Source organism: Atractosteus spatula, chromosome 13 (assembly GCF_055471065.1).
Source record: "Atractosteus spatula isolate fAtrSpa1 chromosome 13, fAtrSpa1.hap1, whole genome shotgun sequence".
Taxonomy (NCBI): domain Eukaryota; kingdom Metazoa; phylum Chordata; class Actinopteri; order Semionotiformes; family Lepisosteidae; genus Atractosteus; species Atractosteus spatula.
Window position 1 is genome coordinate 36,071,196 of NC_142718.1, and position 21,001 is coordinate 36,092,196.

The window sequence follows — 21,001 nt, forward strand, 5'->3', positions numbered from 1 at the left end:
GCTCTTTGAGGACGGCCTGTAACCGCTGAAGGTATGGGGGAAGGCACACTTTGAAATGAAATCGGATGAAAAGCCGTTCCTTGAGTTACCGGGTATATTCGCACCCGCAGGGCTGGGCTTGTCCGTACAGCGGTGCGGTACCGGGGTGCGACAGTAATGTCGGTAAAAATGTTTTAAGTGTAATGTCCTGCTGTAGGTGAAGCCTTCTTCTCTAATGAGGGCAGAATTCTTTGCCTAAGATAGAATCGTACACCTATGTAATTGCTGAGAGAAATGTTTACGGAATATTTAGGCAGGCCAGTCAGCTTCTCTGAGACTTTTTTCGGCTTCCCCCCCCAATGTAATTTTCTGCGTTGTAAACCTTTAAGATCAGACGCCACTAAGCAGTTTCTCAAAGCGTTGTATCAGATGAGAACCCTGTCTGCTTGTCAGAGGGTGGCGCGCAGCTGGAGCTCCGAGTCCAGAAGAGGGGCTTTCCCAGCGGCCTGTCCCTCAAGACCATCGTGCAGGTGACCTCCGACCTGCTGAGGAACCCGCAGGGCGCCAGCATGACTGACGCAGGCAAGTGCAGGTTCTTACGGGGCAGGGAGATGTAGTCAATATAAAATTCAATATGCAATTATGAAATAATTAAACGCTATGTTTTGGTCTCCCCCCCCCCAAAAAAGAAAATGGACAATCCATGAGGTGTTGATGCTACTCTGTATCGTGCGTTTATTTTAATAAAACCAATTTCTGAGATGCTGCCACACAGTTGCATGTATCCCAGAACACCAAGGAGGGAGAAATATAAACTACAAATTGAAGAGAAGGCTTAAACAAAAATAACTACGAAGTTCTGAGCGACGTTTAACTTTGTGGCAGTCGTCAAGCTGGTACAGCCTTGATTTTTTTTTTAAAAAAAGTTTGGTTTTGGAACTGCGGGGCGTGATCCTTTCTGTTCGTCGGCTGTAGGTTTTCCTGAGGGGTAGTTCTGCGTCAGCAGCTGCCATTTGAATTTCAGTCGCTCTATTCAATTCAATTCAAGGTGCTTTATTAGCATGACCGATGGGTACAATCAGTGTTGCCAAAGCAAATAAAAATAATAAAATTAACATGGAACAAAACAAAAAATAGAAGTAAAATAAAATCTACAGACATGTTACAGACACTTACAACAAAGACATATTATAGAATATTGACATAGACTGTAGACGGAAGGAGCATTATTGGGATATCTATAGGAGCTCTATCTCTGTGTTGGCGGAGAATAAAGTTTCCTGGAGTTGACTCGGTCGTGTTGTCTCTCTTCCTGCTCCGCGTCACAGTTAAGAGCCCGGAAAGCAGCCCTGCTCTCTATCAGTATGATGTGGCTCCTTGAGATAAACTCCATACTACATAGTTAGCACTGTGAAGGCTGGGGTTCAATTCTCAACTAGCCATCTTCCCCTCTTGCTGTTTTTTTATTTTAAAAAAATGTAATTCAGGTACTTCTTTTTAAACAAGACATTTGCGACGTTTGAGTTTTCTAGGTTTTTTGACAGATATCGGGGAAAACTCTGGTCTGCCGCTGAGGGACTGTTCTCCTTTGAACCGCCTCCAAACCTGTGCACAGATCACAGCGCTCAAACTATCATCAGCCCCGACAAACCTCTCCAACTCGGAAGAAAACCGAACCAAAACCCGTCGTTTCTGCAAATACAAAACATTTAGCAGGAAATACGTGTAGCTGTTATAATGGGTAGAGATGTCTTTGTGCCGATACTAAAAAAATAACATTTGCAGCGTTTCAAAACACCTCGGCTACTCCGGTCAGTCATAGGAACATTATACTGTCATTGTGTGAAAACTGAAACAGTGCCCTTAATATAAACGTTTTAAACTTTTTTTATTGAAACAAAAATTAATACAATACAAAAAGTACATATAACGTATCAGTAAGAAGTAATGCCATTACACTTTTTAAAAAGATTAAACAAGTTAAATGAAGATAAGTTCCGCACAGCTTTCACAGGATCACATTTCGATATAGTCTGTTACTACCCTTAATACAAGAGGGGAAGGTAAGACTATCTCAAGTGCAGTGTTGCAACTTTGAGCGGGCACACATATTGTGCTAAATGTGTTAAAATACTTTGAGCATCACCTGTTAATTCAAGAAGCTCTTTGAGGACGGCCTGTAACCGCTGAAGGTATAGGGGGGAAGCGGACACTTTGAAGTGAAATCAGGTGAAAAGCCGTTCCTTGAGTTACAGGGTATAGTCGCACTCGCAGCGCTGGGCTTGTCCGTACAGCTGTGCATTACCGGGGTGCGACGCTAGGTGTCAGTAACAATATAGTAACGGAACCTCTAATGGGAAACACCATAACACTTTTTTCTTCAGTGCAATAACCTAAGATGATAATAATTAATAATAATTGCTTACACTTATATAGCGCTTTTCTGAACACTCTACTCAAAGCGCTTTACAGGTAATGGGGACTCCCCTCCACCACCATCGATGTGCAGCCCCACCTGGATGGCATTAGATGTCATAAAAATGGAATTAAGCAGGTTCTCCAAGCCTGGTCAGAACTCTCTCTGCTTGTCGGATGCAGAGCTCTGTGAACTATCTTTCTCGTTCATTGTGGTCAGTTGGGTCTTCGAAACACCAGAAAAATATGCAGAACGAACTGTTTTTAATAAAGGTCTTTCAAACACTCGTGAAATACAGCAAAGGAACAAGTAAAGGCTTGTTCCATGCTTAAAAAAAGAAAAAAAATACAACCGAAACGAGTTTGCTTCACTCGGCAAAGGACAATGCCGATTTTTAATTGGAAAGCCAGAGTACTGAGTCTATGACGCGAATGTGATGTATTGGAACTTCGCACTCACCCTGTTGACGCTGCCTAGTTTGCATTGAAGGGTTCTCGTTCCTGCAGGTCGTTGACAAACATGTAAGTGACGTTCAGCGATATTGAGATGGATACGCAATCAGCCGTCGTCCGTGTGCGAGCTTGCAAACTGCCATAGGACCGTATCGTCCACCGTTCACATTCACAACGCAGTTCAGCTCTCGCGAGGAGAGCTAGTTCGTGGAGGAAACTCCGCGTTTATTTCCCCTCGCAGACTGAAAAGGACGCGCTTGTCACACAGTGCCCAATATCACTGGGTAAAACGTGAGAGAAACTCTTCGTGGGATGAGTAAAGTGTGCTGTGACGGGTAGATAAAGGGAAAAGAAAAACGAATTTCAGATCAAAACCCTCTTAACAGAAGCAGATGTTAACATTTGCACCTCACATTTGCCCAATGTGGAATGGCTGCCCACAGCACTCTTGATTATTAAGTATTTTATTAAAGGCAAATCTTGATTTCTATTTCCTTAGGGGTATTGATGTAAATATTAAATTATTTTGTGCATCACCTGTAAATTCAAGGATCTGTTTGATGGGGGGGGGGGGGGTTAATTGTTGAAGTTATTCTATCCAGGTGGACAGTTTCTTAAGGTAATTAGTCCTGTGAAGAAGCCATTACGTGCGTACCTGGACATACCCGCACACGCAGGGCTGAGGGTGTCAATATTACACTGCAGTATTCGGGGAGAGGACACTAGATGTCAGTAACGATACAGTTAACTCTGCGAAGAATACACTGGGAGAGCTACTAAATAAAGCTTTCTTATTGACTTGCCTTAAATCTACTGTATTACACACCTGACATTCGCATTCATAATATTAGGTCTGTCGGGTACATATTTATGTCCTCGGTAACAGCAGTCGTGCGGGGCGACCATACGTTAAGGATATATATTTAGAGCACTGCTCGTTTGCGTCGTGTTAGAGATTATTTAGCATGTGCCCCCGTGCCCCCGTCCCTCTCCCCTCCCTGGGAGTTTGGAAGGGAACGACTTCAGATAAGGCCTTGTTTATGTAGGTAAAAATAACGTGTCATTCGTTGCTGCCAGCATCCTCCAGCTTCAGACACTCTGAAGTGTACCCGCTCCCTGGGAAGGAGCAGATGTTTCTCATTCAGAGACAGCAGCATCAGAGGCATTCTTTGGCTAATTGTGCAATTATCGGACGGTGCCATTCATCACAGAAGATGGTTTTGTAATGCCCATTCCTAATTTTAAAAAAAACACCCTCGTTAAAAAAAAACGTATTTGTACTCGTGTCAGCTTTCAAATAATAGGCGAAGGTTTTCGGTTTTTTTGGAGGGGTGGTGCTGGTTATCCGGTCCTCCTTGTCGTAAATTAGACCACTGCGTCAGACACGGATGACGAGCGCGATGTCCTTTCATCGCATGAGCCTATTTTTGTTTTTTAAAAAAAGAACAAATATCCACAAATACTCTTTTTTTGAGAGAGGCCATCGGTTCCACTATTTGAAATGACCCTCAGGTGTCACGTTCATCATCCCGGTGTCACCACAGTCTACTCCAACAATGTGGTAGGCCGGAAAAAGTAGGGTAACATCCTCTCCTCAAGACGCAACTTCATCTCGGTACAATCTTTCAACAACTGCTCCTTGAGATTGATAGCAAATACTACGCAAAATCTCGAATAAGTGAAGTGAACGGGGCATGAAGCTTACGGATGCGGAAAATTATATGAAAGAGCAGATATGCTACAGTAAACGTTTCCACGACATTATCACTTTTTTGCATTGTTTTAAAAAACGAATCACACGAATAGTGTTGAAGGAGCTGTTCGAGCCCTAACAGCTAGATGAGCCTTCGGCAAAGAGCTGTTTGTTGTCGTTGTTTTAATTCGGAACTGCAACGAGATGGATTTCTGTGGGCTGTTCAAAAGCCAGGACTCAGGTATGCGGACCAACCTCAAAATAAAGTAGCACACACCATAAAGCATTTCAACAGCCACAGGGCTTTAGAAAACAGAAGTCATCATTAAAAAAAAAAAACAGTTCTCTAAGAAGGGGCTAGTTTTTATTCGCGTTCGTGCGCGGTCTGTATCTCTGTAGAAATACGCGCAGTTTGCGATGTGTTTAGAGCGAACTACAGTACATAGCGTCCAAAATCACAACCAATCGATGCGATACAATGGGGGTTGAGATACAAAACCTACAGAAGTCCTATACTCCTATTCAAACAGGCTAGGTTCCTCCAGCAGCCGTGTCAAAACAGTTCAGGCTCATTAACCCAGAAAAAGCTGTTAAACCTGTTGGCGTCTCCGCCAGTAGCTCGAAGCCCTGTGACTGTGGAGGTCCGAACAACAGTCTCTCGAAAGGAGGTAACCCGCGACCGGGCTCTAAAGAAACGGGAAATCATAGTGAACTTTACCTTTCAGCGGTAAAGGCAGGGGGGGGGGGGGTATGTGGGTTTATACCTGGCAATCTCCTGCGTTTAAGGATACGCTCCAATTTTCCCGCGACGCTTAACATTATAAACCATCGTGAAAACTGAAAACGAACGCTTGTATTACCGTGAAACAAAGAGCAGCATTGAAATTAACTTTCAGTAAAAAAAATACCATACTTGGTTTCTATTTTTAAAAACCGGAGAGATTTTTCTGCAAAGGTAACACGAAATTTCCGAACAGGACAATATAGGGAGTCTGTCTCCTCGCTCTCCTTTTTAAGAAACACCACCAACGCCCATACTGGTTACCCATCGTTAAGGCCAGAGAGCTGCACTGGTTAGGGATGTGAGACTGCTGAAGTTGGGTCTTTGGGATAGGGACAGAGTTCTGTCGCTTTTTCATATGAATCCTAGCCTTTGCGGAACACAGACGCGGGTATCCAGGCACGAAAACGTGGACTCGCCTAGGGACGTGTTCTGTATTTTATAGAAAGCGGAACTTGCAGCCTTTCGAAATGCACTCTCTTCAAACTGTAGCCCACAATAGCAACACAAGCAAACGAGCAACGCAGGTCATCAAATTATTTCAGAAAAGGATTCGCATCTGCTTCGCAGCACTTTGTACACAATGCAATAAATTGCGCCGGCTTATGCCGCAGATGCTGTATCTCCGAGGCTGCTTTTAAATTCACAGAGAAGCAACTTTGAAAGAAGGCGGTGGACGTTTCTCTCCACCTACTTGAGAATTCAGTGCACAAACTACAGTTTAATTGAATTGAAAATGAAAGATGTTAATATTGCGCGACGTGGCAAAGCGATAGTGTAAACATCGGCTACTGTGCTGTATTGTATGTAGAAAACTGTATACTGTATAATATCGGTGCTTTTCCATGCCGTTGGTGCTTTTTCCTGCTAGGGTAGAAGAGGTTCAAAGACACCGCTGATATTTTGGTTTTTTTTTTAAGTTGGGTTTTTTTTTGCGCTTGCTTTCAGGTTCCAGGGCTTGATTTTATAAACTGAGATCCCTCCTCCAAAGAAAACCACCCCCCACCACCACCACCACCACCAGGCGTATTTGACTCCGATCCGGGCGCCCAGTCAGTCACAGTATCTTGTCCGGCGCTCAGAACGGCTCGCAGGCACACGCGCGTCCTCGCTGGAGAGACCCTGCGCGCCTCGAAGTTAAAGCGCTCCCGGGATCAGGACCCCGATCAAACCAGCACAAAATCGGGACTTAATAAGTTTGGACAGCGGGTCAGAGAACTGAAGGGAATTGTCACGCTGGAGAAGAGCTCCTTCTTCAGAGGACTTGTATTGCCCCGGTGAAGTTGTGAACCCAGGTGCCCCCGAGATGTCTCCTTACACGTGAGCCGCTGTTTTTGTCTAGGGTTGGGGGGCGGTCGTGGTGGTGGTGGTGGTGTGGGGGGGGGGGATCGAGGAAAAAGGGTCAGCGTTTGTTCGGTAATCGCTCTCCTCCTATCCCTGCCCAACGATGGATACGAATTCCTGAGCCGCCGGAGTACACCGTGTGATTGCACCGAGCGCCGCCAGTTTCTGATGCGATCGCAGTTATCGGTGATCTCGGCTACACCTCTCGGACTCCGGACATAAACAAACAAACAAAAAAAAGATTGTTCGTTTCACAAAGAAGATCATGGCATTGGATTACGCGCCGGTGACGTCGAGACCAGTGCTTGTTTGGTTTGTGATAGGTAAGTCCACATCGTAAACGCCAGGGATAAAAAGAAATCACTTTAAAGAGTACTGGACTTCAGAGTGATGCGTTTTGTTTTTATGATTCTGAATGGCTACCCTCTATGATCCAAACAGCTAGATCCAACTTGCGCGGTGCAGACGTACAGCATTGTAATTCAAAGCTAAAAACAATATTTGATATGCTGTTTGAGTTTGCTGGATCTTGTTAGAACTTGGATCTCCTAAAGAGCTCCGCACATTTAAAGGAGCGCAAACTTAAGTATCTGAAATGCAACGAAGCAAAAGTGCTCCGAGCAAGAGTCGCGGTGTTTGAGCACGCTGGGGCGCCCTTTCCAGAGAGACACACCTGCGTTTCACTCAGGTGCGGAAATCAAGCGATTATTTGCTCAGGTATCCGCTTCGGTTTCACTATTTGCCCTAATGGTAAAAAGACAGTAAGACATCATTCTGGGACTAGCATCATCAAGTTAGCCTTTTAGGACAGGCGTTCCGCTTTAACGGTAATAATACGTAAGGAGAGCGAGGCCAGTGTTTTCAACGAATTTAGTTGTAAAATAAGTTAAATTATGAGTCTCATTAAAATCCGATCAGGTATTTTATTTCACGTTATTATATACCCTAGGGCTACAGCGCGAAGTCTGGGCAATGGGCACAGAGAGACGAGGTACATACTGTAGTAAAGGAGAGCAGTTTTTAAGCGTCGCCCAGGTCTGTGTCTGCCGGGATTTTCAGCCGCGTCGTATGTCCATCCCTCCTGATGGAGATTATTTCAACCCGTTTAATTAATCATGTATTATTACCAGCATGACGATAGCATTTTCAGACCAGATAATTAACCTATCAGTAATATCGCTGGTAGCAGTATAAATGATAACATTTATTTAGCTGATAATTTACTTAAAATTGTTTTACTGCATAAATTGCGGTTATCTCAGCATCGCAGATAACGGTGAATTATGCGTTTTCGTTCTAATCACCGCTGCTAATTAATATGTTAATGAGCTGATTGCTTAAGACTTCTTTGTGCACTAAGTCTTGGTTTCAGAAATTCTTTCAGAAATAACGTTTATGATTAGCAAGTTTAGGCATACAAACCATTGTACAGCCTCTCCTCTCCTCTACCTGCTAATTAAAACATGCTCCATATATCTTGCTAAAACCTCTTCATGGGTGAACAGTTTGCGATAAACCGACACGGGTAGGAATGCCAGTGTATCAGACACGCCCGTAGAGTGTCCCATTAGCCCCACCAGCTCGTCCACCTGAGTGAGGGCGGTGCAGTATGGGGCTGACACTAATTCCGCTCCCCGTACAACTCTTTAAATCCTTCTTCTTAAATTTAAAAATGCATATGAAACAAAAAGAAAATTATCATTATATTGTCTTCAATTAAGAACTTGTTTCGATAAAAAAGTACAACAGATCCGTGACTGCCTAGGAGTACAGTTGAGAACCACGGCGCTAGCGTGCGATACAAGGTAGTGAAATGCAAGGCAATGCGATTAAAAACAAACAAACAAACAAGAACATAGCCGTAAGTATTCCTAATAATCAGAAGCACCAACGTAGGCAAAGAATTTTGTAGATCAATTTACCCAATACAGACCAGCCTAGCGTCGTTATCAAATTTAAATTCCAAGTATTTTTTAAATCACATAATTACGACAATGGTTCTGTGCAAAGACATAATCACACACCGAAAAATTGGAAGCAGAGACGAAGACGTGTTTTTTATGCCTGTACCAATTCCTTCACACCGGTTGTGAAGGAAAACAAGGTGGGTTAATTGCTGTTTTTGTCACCAAACACTTCTCCTCCTCCGCAGTATAAAACCTGTGATTGAACGCACTGCCTGGAGAGTGTGGTGGCAGTCAGACTAGCCTGGCTCTCTGCGGGAGGGGTTTTCAATCATTTCACTCCCCAGTTTCCCCGTTTCCCAGTACAGTGCTGGCTGGCTGCTTCATGATCAAGCAAGAGGAGAGGAAGCTGTACAAGTTCTTCTCGGGCCTTGCGTTTTTAGTTACGTAAACCGAATGCCCTTCACAACCGCGCACGTCCTTTAGCAAATGTCATTTCTGGCGTAGGTGGGAGGCTTTTAGTTATTTTTAAAAGAAGCTTTAATCATAATTGTAGAGTCCTTATCTCCGTGACCCACACCTACGCGTTTCTCTTGCATATTTTTATTTATTAAAGGCCCAGTTCTACACAACAAACAATGCAGCGGTCTCTAGGCAAGAGCAGCTCTGAATCCCGGGCCACTGTGTTAAGATCCTCGTATGCTGGAGTGCGTGAGTCAGCGGGCATTTCAGTTGTAAAACGAGGGCCATTGTGACTGTGTGGTGGTGTTTAAGTGTGCGGTGCAGCTACCCCGCACAGTAATGCTTTCTACACGTGACGGGTAAACTCTTTTGCTTCCATAGTATCAGAAGAACAGCCTGTGCTTTTTATTCCGTGTTTTAGAAAAACACAAGGCCGCTAGCTTAATGTCCAGAGAGCACCGCTGTAAGGATGATAGTGCTCAGCAGTTCAGATGTTAATCTCCTGGTGCAGTTATCCCATGTTCAAATTACTGCGGCCTGCCCCATCTGTTCCCTCTAGCCGAGCCCTGTTCCTCTACCCCAGCATGCCTTTTCAAGAGCTAGCTTTCATGTCTTTGTTTATTTCATCTGTTCTCTTTGGGTTTTTTTTCCCTTCTCGGTCCGTTGGAAAGGTCCTGCCTGCAGGACAGGTGGTGACGTTAACTGTTGCCCCCTTCTGGAACGCTCTCTTCAGCGGTGGGGCCAGGGCCTGGGTTTTTTCGGTATTGTCTTTTGCACATCAAAGGAGACTGAGCGAGTCCCGTGAGCGGGTGTGTACTCCAGATGTGGCTTCGTGACTGTGATGGAAGTGGGCCGCAGAAGCCCACAAGATGGAGAGTGGAGTGGAGTGAAGTTTGGTTTTAGAAAATAACATATATTGTGGAAATTGATCATTTTTCTCAACTTCATATAGAAATGAGAACATTGGACAGCTGTTGTCGGTGTGTCGTCCACATTGTACAACAACCACATCCCCATTGTTTGTTGTGTCCCTATTGTTTTCCCTTCTGCTACAGGGCTGTAATGGATGCTAAAATTGTGCAGTCCCCAGATTTTTTCAAGCTAGAGAGCACTTTCACAACGGTCTGGTATCCTCTTGTGTCTTGTGTCTTGTGTCCAAGGCCTCACGGCAGTGTGGTGTGGTTTTAGTTTTCCCCAGTGTGCATTGCAGCAGGTTTCTGTGTTAAGACTGACAGTGGTTCAGCCGGCCTCAGAACAGTCCTGTGCTCGATCTTTCAAGCCATCCACTTTTCCACAATGCTGAGGTAGTTACGTTTCGGTCAAAGAAATGATCTTGCCTGCTCAGTAAACCCAGCATTGTGCCACATCCCAGTGTACAAAGAAGCTGTTGGTCCAGGGCTGCTTTCAGTGGAATGTTTCCCACACTCAGCCAGTGTGACATTCTGGTCTTTCCTTTCCTTTTCCCAGTCTCTTTCCGGGCTCTGTTTAATCCATTCAGGAGGCCTACCTTCACCTCTTGTTGTAGGGGCTTCCCGGGGGTCTGGGGTCCTTGTCTGCAGTCGCATGATCGACCCCACAGGAAATAAGGCATGCGTGGGGCGATCTGTCTCCCTGTTTCCCAGCCCTATCCCGGGAATGCCAGAGTCAGAGCGATGAGGTTCAGCTGTGCAACAAACACAAAGTTTGGTCATCAACACACACCAGCAGGGCTGCGCTACATCAGGAGGGAAGATCTGTCTGTATTTGTTCTTTCTGGCACTTATGGAGCAGTTTACAGATTTCGGGGATATAACCTTGACTCCAAAAATGATGCAAAACTAACAAATACAAAAATAGCAACCTAACTACATAAAATAAAGCAGTCATGCACATTTGTGCCTTCTTGTGTCCTTGAGACTGTGTGCGTCTGCAGGGCCTGATGTGGACGGTCGTGCCGTAAGGCTGATACTGTGACCAAATCTGCTGTGCTCTGGGTAAATTAGGCAATTCGGTGCTAATTGGCTGAGCACATTTTAAAATGGAAGTTCTCTCTACCGTGGAGAAGATGATAATGTTAAGGAGAATAAAATAGTGAGGACAGCAGTGCTCCGGGTCTGCATTGTCGGTATTTTATCAATTATTTTCTGCCTGCTGCCAAGGCGCGCTCAGCGTACGGGAGGAATCACCTGATTAAAAATGTAAATAGGGCTGGCAGCTTAAGTTCAATAAAAGATGAAGAGGACTGCTAGCGCCTGGATACTGAGTGCCGACTCGGGGGAGGGGCACGGCTGTGATCGGTGATGTGCAGTGGCCTGTGAGGTCATCGAGGGTGGAGGGGGGCCACCCTAAACTTTTATGAGCTCTGTTCCGTCTGTGGAAACAGCGGAAACAGATATTGACCGCTCGGTCCAGCGAGCCGGGCAGAACTGGCAGCGGAGGTCTCCCGACACGGTAACGGGCAGCGCTGGGCACATGGCAGTGACCTGGCATTCGTGGGAGATACCCTCAACTAACGGCAATCGGGACTAAACAAAAGAGTAGGGTTTGAGTAACTCGGGGGGAAAAAAAACCCCAGTCGTTCACGTAAGGGATGAGCATTTCTATTGTGTAACGTAAATGAAGAAAAGCGCTTCCCATTAGTTAAAATGTAGTTCCATATTGTCTTCCTCACAGTGACGGAACGTGAAAGCTGCCTGGGAGAATAGTAGGAGCACACTGACATACTGCAGGGCAGCCACTGGCTGACAGTGGCTCTGCCTGAATGACCACTGTCAGCTCAGCGGTAGTCTACATTATATCGGTTACACAGTGGCCAGGGTAATTGCCACTGGTGTAATTCTATCGGGGATCATTCCGTGCACTGGGGGATGGTAGCGGGAGTTACTTATGTATGAAGCTCGAATCCTAACCTCACTGTTCAGGATGATCTGCCACATTCAGTGTTTCTCTCCAGTCTAAACTGTGATGTTGTCGTGTCGCCACTTCTAGAACGCCTTGCTGAGCAGCACCGTCAGAACGCCTTGTTTTGTGAGGATTGCTCCTCAATCGCAGCTCAGATGCGCTGGATTTTGAAATGGGGGGGGGGGGGGGAGACAAGAATGCTGTGCACTAAGGCATGCTTGTTCCTTCGTCTTGAGCGGGGGACTGAATATCTTTTTTTTTCAACCGTTCAAGTCGAGTAACAGGCAACGTGCACTGAACAGCAAAACAATAGCTGGTGTTTTTTTATGTATGATTCCTTATGCTTTCTAAAGGCAAGTGCAGTCTTCCCTGTAATAAATGTAATATCTGGTCCATGAGATGCACTGTGAATAAAGAGATAATAGCAAGGATTCAGGTGCTTTGGAGCTCTGAGTAGATGCTTTCTGGTCTGGGAGATGAGCAGGATACAAGCCTGAGAATCGTCAGAGATAATTATTGTATTTCCTGATGGTCCCTCAAAGTCAATATACTCTATATTGCGGGTGTCAGAAATACAAGCAGCACAGGCCTGAAGACAAAATGAAAATTAAATCTTGGGTGTATGTTAGGTCCATACAGATCGTAAGTTGAATTGAATTGTTTTTCACTCCATGTCAATGGTCCCGAGCTCCTTATCCGATTAAACAAGAGCAGGGCTCCACAAGGTTAATGGAGAGCTGACTGACTTTGACACAGCAGGCCCTGGTTTGTGAATTAAGCCAGTGTTCTGTGCAGAAATTCATTGACATTTTAAAATTGCTTCCCCCCTTGGTGATTGGAAATACAAAAGGATTGGTATTTTCTATTTTCAGTATAAGATGAAAGATTGAAAAGGATATCAGGTCTTGTGCTAATTACGCTGCTATATGGCAGGGAGAGAGAGCTTTCTTCTTGCTGTACCCTGGCCATCTCTTTCATTGCTGGGTCAGCAGATCAGAGCTTGCCTGGAGAGAACTTCTATGAGGGTCGACTACGGTTAATGGTGGCCACAGAAGTCTAGGATTGTGTCATAAACAGCTTTGTTTTACAGACTGAAAAATTTGATAAAAACAGATTTCATATTCTGGTCAAGTTGACTACCTGGACTGTTTGTAGTACTATATTCTATAGGACTGTCTGCAAGTTTTCATTCCATCTGCAGACCTAGTTTCTCAGATCGGTTACTAAATGTTGGCAACAAAATAAATGAATTGACGTATTGCAGAATTTCACACATTTCTGAACCTTGTTAAAGTACTGTAGAGTCGCCATGTTGTCGAACGTGGGTACAGACCTTGAGACCAGCAGCCGGCCAGGAGCAGGATGGGACCGGACCGGTCTTGGATGTGCTGGTGCACTAGTCCCTCGCTCTCGGGTTTCGGCAGGGGGGCTGGCATCCCACTGTGTAGTTGCGTGGCTCTCGGAGTGAGCTGTGGAAGAGGCAGCCCAGAGGGAGATAAATGATTTTGATCACTGAAGGGTTTGTCAGGAGCACCAGATTGTGGCAGGGAGTCTGAGCCAAACCAACACATTCTGTACCACGCTGGTAAGAAGGAATGAGTGAGGGGTCTGAAAACAGCACAGTTAGTTCTTACCTTGAGAAACCGGTCTAAAAACTAAATTACTATTGAAGAATACTTCTTAATGCTTTTCTGATTCAGTCTAGTTACTGTGGATTCTTTGATGGTTTCTCACAGTTTCATATTACTTTATGAATTTAATTCCATATTCATTCACTTCAGACTATAATCATCTTGGATCAAGGAGAATTTAGACCATACCGGTACTACAGAATTTCATTACACAGCCCAAAGCCTTTTGCAGCCAGATCATCAATATTGTCAATTAAAGATAATCTGATTCTACAGTATAGTTGTCCGTTCACATGCAACTGATATGTAGTGTTTGAAACTTGAGCTTAAGCACATTTCCTCTGGTTTTAAATTTGAGTTCAATTGAAGGACATACCAAGTAAGTGATTCCATTTTTGTTTATTTAATATGAGCATCACATCTTCAATGTCCCCCCATTGGCTAAGTTATCACACAAGAGTATTAAGACATCTTACAGCTATCCAAGGTTGTGGATGTTGTTTAAAGTAACCCTTTCTACTGATACTAATGCATCCATTTTCCAATTCAGGCTTGCAGGGAGCTGGAGTTTATCCCAGCAAGCAAAGATACTAATACCCCTAATATCAGAAGGCTAAGAAGCGTGCAAATATTTTATGAATTTAATCAGCAGATCAAAGGGATTCAGTGTAGCAAAATATTGTGATGGTGTTGATTGAACAAGGTGCTCCCTTTTCACAGTCGCAGTGATTGAGTGGGAATGGTCAAGGTGTTTCGAATGAGAAAGCTGTTTCTTCTGGACATTAATTTTGTCCCTGGAGAATAAAACCATCAAGAACCATAATCTACCTGCACTCAGAGGATAATGCAACGTGTGGCTGGAGGATGTTGAAAGATGTGCACACAAAATGAAGGTTCTGAAAATTAAGATATCTGCTTGGAAATCCTTCAACCATTTTCACTGCAGACCCTGGGAAATCTTTCTGAGTTCTGTAGGAATACTCCAGTAGCTGACACACTGTTAGCTTTACATAAAATTTGTATATCTCCGACTGAAGGTTTGTGCCCTGCTCTAATATATGGATGGAAAAACTTTTAAATTGACTGAAATAACACTGTCATTGGTTTTCCAAACTGCCATAAACCCTTGTACAATAACTTTCTTTGGGGTTATTTGCATCATATGTTTGAAAACCCTTATGCTTATTTTCTATTATTTTATAAAAATGTTATTGTGGTAAACATCTTTTTATCCAAGTAAAATCATCAAGTAAAAGTACTACAAAGCTTTCATTTCTCTGGATTTTGTGAAATAAGGGAGTCAGATCCCCAAAACAGTGAAGAAGGAGTGATGAGATTCAGCATCTGTTGAAATGAAGTGTCTGGTAATCAGTACTGGCCATAGAAACCACCTATAGTATGTGCTAATTCTTCTAATTTGTCAAATTAATTTGCTGCCAAACTCTTTTGTGTTCACAATTTGCAGACACGTTGCTACCTGTGTGGCCTTTTCCCACATGCACCTGAAGATCGTTTTCTCCACTAAAAGCAAATAGTACTTGATACATATTGTATCAGTCTCTTGTCTGTGGAAAAACAGTGCTCCTGGAGTTAAGAGAGCACACAGCGGGAGAGAGGAACTGAGAGTCAGTAGGTGCTTTCAGACTGCTCTACTTCTCCTTTCCTGTGACATCACATTCGAAGCTCTCTGGTGATTGGCTGGGGTGGTAAGGCGATGTCGGGGGCAGAATTGGCTGGGGTGGTAAGGCAATGTCGGGGGCAGAGTAAAGCCGGGTGTTCCCAAAACTGGACTGACGCTGTAGGAGGGCACTAACAAGGCCATGGTAGATCCAGAATCGGTGCTGAAGTGGCAAATCGATATATATTCGATACATGCGAATGTCTGAGCATTTACTTTGTATTGAGTAGCCTGCCCAGTCCAAGCTGAACTTGAATCTAATGCACAACTACAAATTTCAGAATCCAATACAGTTCAAACTTTACCTTTCCACTAGGCTAGACAGCATGATATACTTACAGAGAAGATTTTTTTTTTTAAAGGGGAGTTTGAGGTTAAGGTGAAATGAGCTGAGCTGCTCTGCTGGGCCATAAACTTGGATTTAAGGAGGTGACTACATGCTGTAACAAGCAGACGAGCGCTGGCAGTGAGGCATGTTTATAACTCCATGACACTAGATTATAATGCAGTACAAATGGGGAGCAGGTGTTGTTATCTGCTTCCCCAAACAGAGCTGTATCCCACCCTCAACCCACAAAGCGCAGATCCCTGACCAGCTACACACAGTACAAGATAGTTACCTGGCAGTATTCATGCGCGGTATGTAAAACCTGTAAAGAGGTGTGAGACAGGTACACTGTGACTGGTCAGTCCACACCTTGTGTAAAATCATCATTTCTTTCCTGGTATCAAACAGGTAAATGATGGTTATAAAATGTTCTATAGGGCCAATCTGAGTGATTACCTCAGAAATATTGCCAGAATTATTTTTTTTATTGGGGGTAAGAGTGATATTGCCATGGCTGCTTAAATAATTATTAACAATATTGCAATATTCTTCCTTAGATCCTGACAGCATGGCCTCTTGTAGAAATTGAAAAAGAAATTGATGAAATGGGAAGAAAAAGTGACCCCTATCTCCCATGTCCTCTGTGATAAGCACAACATCCATGGTTTTGGTCATATGTAATAGGTACATTGTGGCTGCGACCAATTGATTAGTCATACTTAGACTGCCACTTTCCTAACGCCACACATGTCTCTGAGAGTTTGCAGGAGTGTTGCTCTATAAGCTTTTTTTTCTAATTTTACCAGGGGTGCAATGGTGAGTTAGAAACCTTGAATTCAAGAATCCAAGTCATGCAGACTTGGATTCTTGCAGGGCTGCAGATTTCTTCTGAAAGATGAGTAGAAAATGCTAAAGGGGAAGTAATAATAATAATTAATAATAATAATAATTTCTTACATTTATATAGCGCTTTTCTGGACACTCCACTCAAAGTGCTTTACAGGTATGATAATGCCTGATACTGCCAAATCCAAATGTGTCCTGGTTTGCAGTCTTTGGGCCTGAAGTTCCAGTCCCTGACCTGAAGTTGAATATTGCAAGTGCATGTCTTTGAGTATTCAAACACTTTATTAATGTAAGGATGTTATATTATTATATAGGACTTTTCTGTACCCCATTCAAAGCGCTTTACAGGTAATGGGACTCTCCTCCACCCCCACCAGTGTGCAGTCCCACCTGGATGATGCGACGGCAGGCAGTGTGTGCCAGTACGCTCCCCACACACCAGCTCTCAGTGGGGGGGAGAGCCGAGTGATGGCTAAGTACAGGAGATGTTACTTCCTGGCCTCGATGCGGGTGTGGTCTGCCCCGAGTGAGGGGTGGGGAGCCCCCCAGTGAGTGGTCTGTTTTTGTTGGAAGCAGCCAGGTTCGTGTTAATGCTCCGCAGACTGGAGTTCCCAGCGGGCTACTCCAAGAGCTCCTGCAGGACGCATCTTGGAATGGAGCAGCACGGTCTGCCGGGAACTGGCTTTTCCTGGACGGGGGGCCCGCCTGGGAGGAAGAAGTCAGGGAAGCTGGATCCCTCTCCAGTTCCTTCCAACACCTGCTCCTGTGCCGACCGGAAATGCAGAACCATGTCCTGCCTTTCCCAGTAAATCCTCTTATTTTTCCATTCCTAGCTGCCGGGCAGGGTTTTTCCACAATGAATACTGCTCTCACAGGATCAGGCATGCGAAAAACAACGGAGTCTGAAGCACAAAGCTGTTTCCTTGTTTCCTAGAAGCTTTGTTCATTAAGTGTTTTTGTGAGGAAATGGACCAGCAACCCTTACTTTTTCCTAATATTTCACAGCAGGTCCCAGTCTTGTTAGTCTGCCGTACGTCTCTGTGCTGGAGGATTCTGGGTGCAGAAACAAGCTGCGTTTTGACTTGGAAACACTGGTTGATTGTGGTAACATGACTGCAGTGCAGCTAAGTGGTGCTTTGCAGAGCCCAGCCATCAGTGGTCAATGGGTTCAATCTAACCCAGGACACTCTGTTGCTGCTTCTTGCTTGCCCTGTGTGTGTAGCCAGTGAAGCGCTTACAGCATGAAGTCCGATAGGGGTCACTCCGACTGTGATTCTTCTGTCATGCCTTTCATCTGGTGATCTGGACATCGGGGTAATGCCCTTACTTTTTTCAAGAAACGTCCTGGGATTTTTAATGACCATACAGATGGTTTTACATAGCATCTGAAGGACGGCACCTTTTTTTCAGTATGTTGTCCGAATCACTATACTGGGGCACTAGCAGGGTGAGCACTCATACTGGTCTCACTAACATCTCTTCCAGCAGCAACCTTAGCTTTCCCAGGAGGTCTCAAATCCAGGTACTGGCCAGGCTCACTGCTGAGCTTCAGTGGGCTGTCAGTTGTGAGTTGCAGGGTGATATAGCTGCTGGCTATAGCTATAGTTATAGCTGCTTTAGCACTGAAAGAAGAGGAGTTATATATTGATCTCAGTGCTATCAGTGCTGCTGGTTTATTCAGAACTAACTGAATAATTTGAATTATTGAATGATGTACCAATTGTGAGTGAGGGAAACTGCTTTATGGTGTCCAGTATTTTTTTTAATCAATCGGTTAATGAGAACATTAATGTCCATTACAATTATGTGACCAAAGCCTTTTAGAAATTAAAAATCTTTTGTGGGTTTCTAGCAACTGAAAACATCACTACATTTTATAAACTTAAAAGTCTCTCCCTTGGGGACTTTCTCCGTGCTGTGTGTAATGTTCTGCATGGTGAGTGTCCTGGATGACACACTTTGAATGCAGGTCTAACACGGAGGCAGATGATACTGGGTGTCAGGGGTAGAGATTGGGGGTTATGAAGCAGGGTTTGCACTCATTCACTCTAGTCCTCAGGCCTACACAGCACAGAGCTATTCAATTCACTTTCTCTCTGGCACTCTTACACATAGATCTGATTGCAGAACAGGAACACAACAAATACAACTATTTCCATGTATCCAGTTCTTTCTTTCCATTTCAAAGTTATTCTTGTTGGCATGAGGTGGAATATAATTGTCTGAATATGTTGTCAATTACAGGCAGTGCTGCCTGTGATTGACGTATCTCTCCTCCAATCAATGTTTGACCTCTGGCATGGGGTGGTGCTGCCTGTGATTGACATACCTCTCCTCCAATCTGTGCATACCCTCGGGTACAGGGCGGTGTTAGAAGACACTGTGCTAGACTGTTTCTGTCTTAATGTCCCCCTCCCCAAGAGACAGGGCCTGCTGTCCTGAGCACCCATGAAGAGTGAAAGCTGCACAGATGCACATTCTGCTGCTGATGTACCTGACAGTGAGAGTGGCCAGCGGTTATCCTTGATTGACTCGGAGCTGTTCGGAGAGGCAGGGCTGGTCTTCCTTATTAATTAGGGATATTGTAAAGGTTCCTGTGAAATTCTAAAGAGATTACAAACAATGGGAAGGGGTGTTATGTGATGGAAAAAGCCCCTTCCTCTGCTAATTCACATGATTTCCTCATGCCAGGTTCCAATCTCCCATCTGGAAATTTGCTTGTTTTATCGAATGTGAAGTTATGGACTTTTCACCTTACGATTTAAAAAAAAAAATCAGATTTAATGCAAAAAGAAAGAAAACTTACCAAATCATATGCATGCATGTTGTCTTTTTCTATTTAGTACATGTAGTGTTAAGATTTTTAAAGATCATATAAAGCACTAGATAGGTCAATCAATGTCTCAAATTATTTATTTGAAAAATGTTAGCAGCATGTCCTCAGGGGGATTAAATGATCACTTTTGATAGTTGGTTGTAAATCTGTGTTAAAGCAAAACAACCTTGCACAAATTACAGTTGCTCTCATCTGTTGAAGATACAAGTAGCGATTTCTATTGTATTCGTACTTACATAGGAAAAGGCTGAATCGCATTATAAAATGCATTCAAGTCCAAGAGACGTCGATCAAATATCACATGTGACCTTGTATGCGAGGGACTGCTCTTCCTGTTGGATTTCTGAATTGCTAGATCATATTTCATATTAGTGCAAACATAAGCTTTCATGCTCTAGATAGTTTTGATCAAATTAGTCAAAAAGAACTTGAATGGTTTAACTACTGTTAAAAAAAGTATGTGGTATTTTACAATATCTCAGTTATTCCATGCCAAGCTTAATTAAAAAGAAAAACAGTTCTGTGGAAAAACAGAAATTGGATTAGACTCATTCCTCTTGGAATAAGAAACATTTGTTTGCCCCTGAAACACAGGAAGGTGTGGCAGTGAAGCTTGCGCGTTCTGAGCTGCTGTGCACTCCATCTATTTGCAGTCCTTCAACACACAGTGTGGTTTATTGGCTTTCTGAAACAATTTCCCCCGACTGTGGGTGCTTCTGGCTCGAGCTTTTTTTTTTCCCATTACTGGATTCTTTTTTCCCTCTTTCTTTCTTGTCAGCTCTGTCATCGCCCAAGCGTGGCGTGTCTCTGTGAATTGCAAGTGCCTCCTCCACTCCTGCACTCCTGATTTATTTTTGCCGTGGGCGTTAGCCCCTCTCGGCCTCGCTGCCAGCAGGAGAAGAGCAGTGTCGCCTGTGAAGCCTGGGCAGAGCTGTCTCGGCAGATCGGTCTGGACGCCCAGCTGTCCGCAGAACCTCTCCGTGTCTGGGCCCTCCAGGCCCGTGACCTGATCCTAGCACAGGCACGTGTCCTGCAGAAGAAACTAGACATTGTTTTATTTGTATTAATCTGTAACCTAAACTTCTGCTTTGGATACCTGACTTTGCTAGAGGCTGTGGTCGCTTCTCTGTAAGATCCTTCCTCCTCTCCTCCTGACGAAAGCTGCTCTCTGTATTTAAGGGGCCAGAGGTGACAGAAATGAACTTTTTATCTGTTTTTCTCCGGGTGTGCCTCTTAACATGCTTGGATTTACTGTTCACCTCTCATTCTCATCCTAACAAGAGACTTTAATTAATAAAAGCCTGAGCAGCTGTTAGAGCTGATTACTGTCAGGGCTTTTACTTTGATTCCTTAAAACATTTGCTTCATTAAAGGTTCAAGTATGTATAATCCACCATGGAGCCAAGTTAGAAGTATCAACATTAAGTGGTTTATTAAATAATTAAACCCAATATGTAACTGGAGAACTCGAGTGGAACAGAAACAAGCCCTGTTGGAGAGGGAAGAGGATGGTAGATGTCATCTTTACCATGAAACGGGACAAAAACATCTCAACTGTTTCAGTGAAAAAAGAGCTGGGCCATTCTCTCTGAACCTGGACTTTTCCTGACGTATAAAATAGACCTGGAAGTGAACAAAGCAGCAATTAAGATATAAAAACAGGAGCAGAAGACAGAAAATCAATTATCAGTCAGCACAAATGATTTTCTGATTTGCTCCATTTGGTTTATTGTCTTGTGGAATTCATTTTCTTAAATGGATCCAAATGGAC

At 44.0% G+C, this 21,001-nt stretch overlaps 1 protein-coding gene across 1 annotated transcript in view; it reads left to right on the forward strand.

Moving 5' to 3' along the window:
• The first annotated feature begins 5,170 nt into the window (after window positions 1–5,170).
• The window catches only part of ramp1 (receptor activity modifying protein 1), a 40,071-nt gene continuing 24,240 nt past the window's right edge, over window positions 5,171–21,001 (forward strand). Inside the window, exons 1-2 of the mRNA XM_088931069.1 lie at window positions 5,171–5,208; window positions 6,270–6,988. Of these exons, the coding sequence (XP_088787195.1) occupies window positions 6,931–6,988 (58 nt within the window). The 5' untranslated portion in view covers window positions 5,171–5,208; window positions 6,270–6,930. The remainder of the gene's footprint in view (window positions 5,209–6,269; window positions 6,989–21,001) is intronic.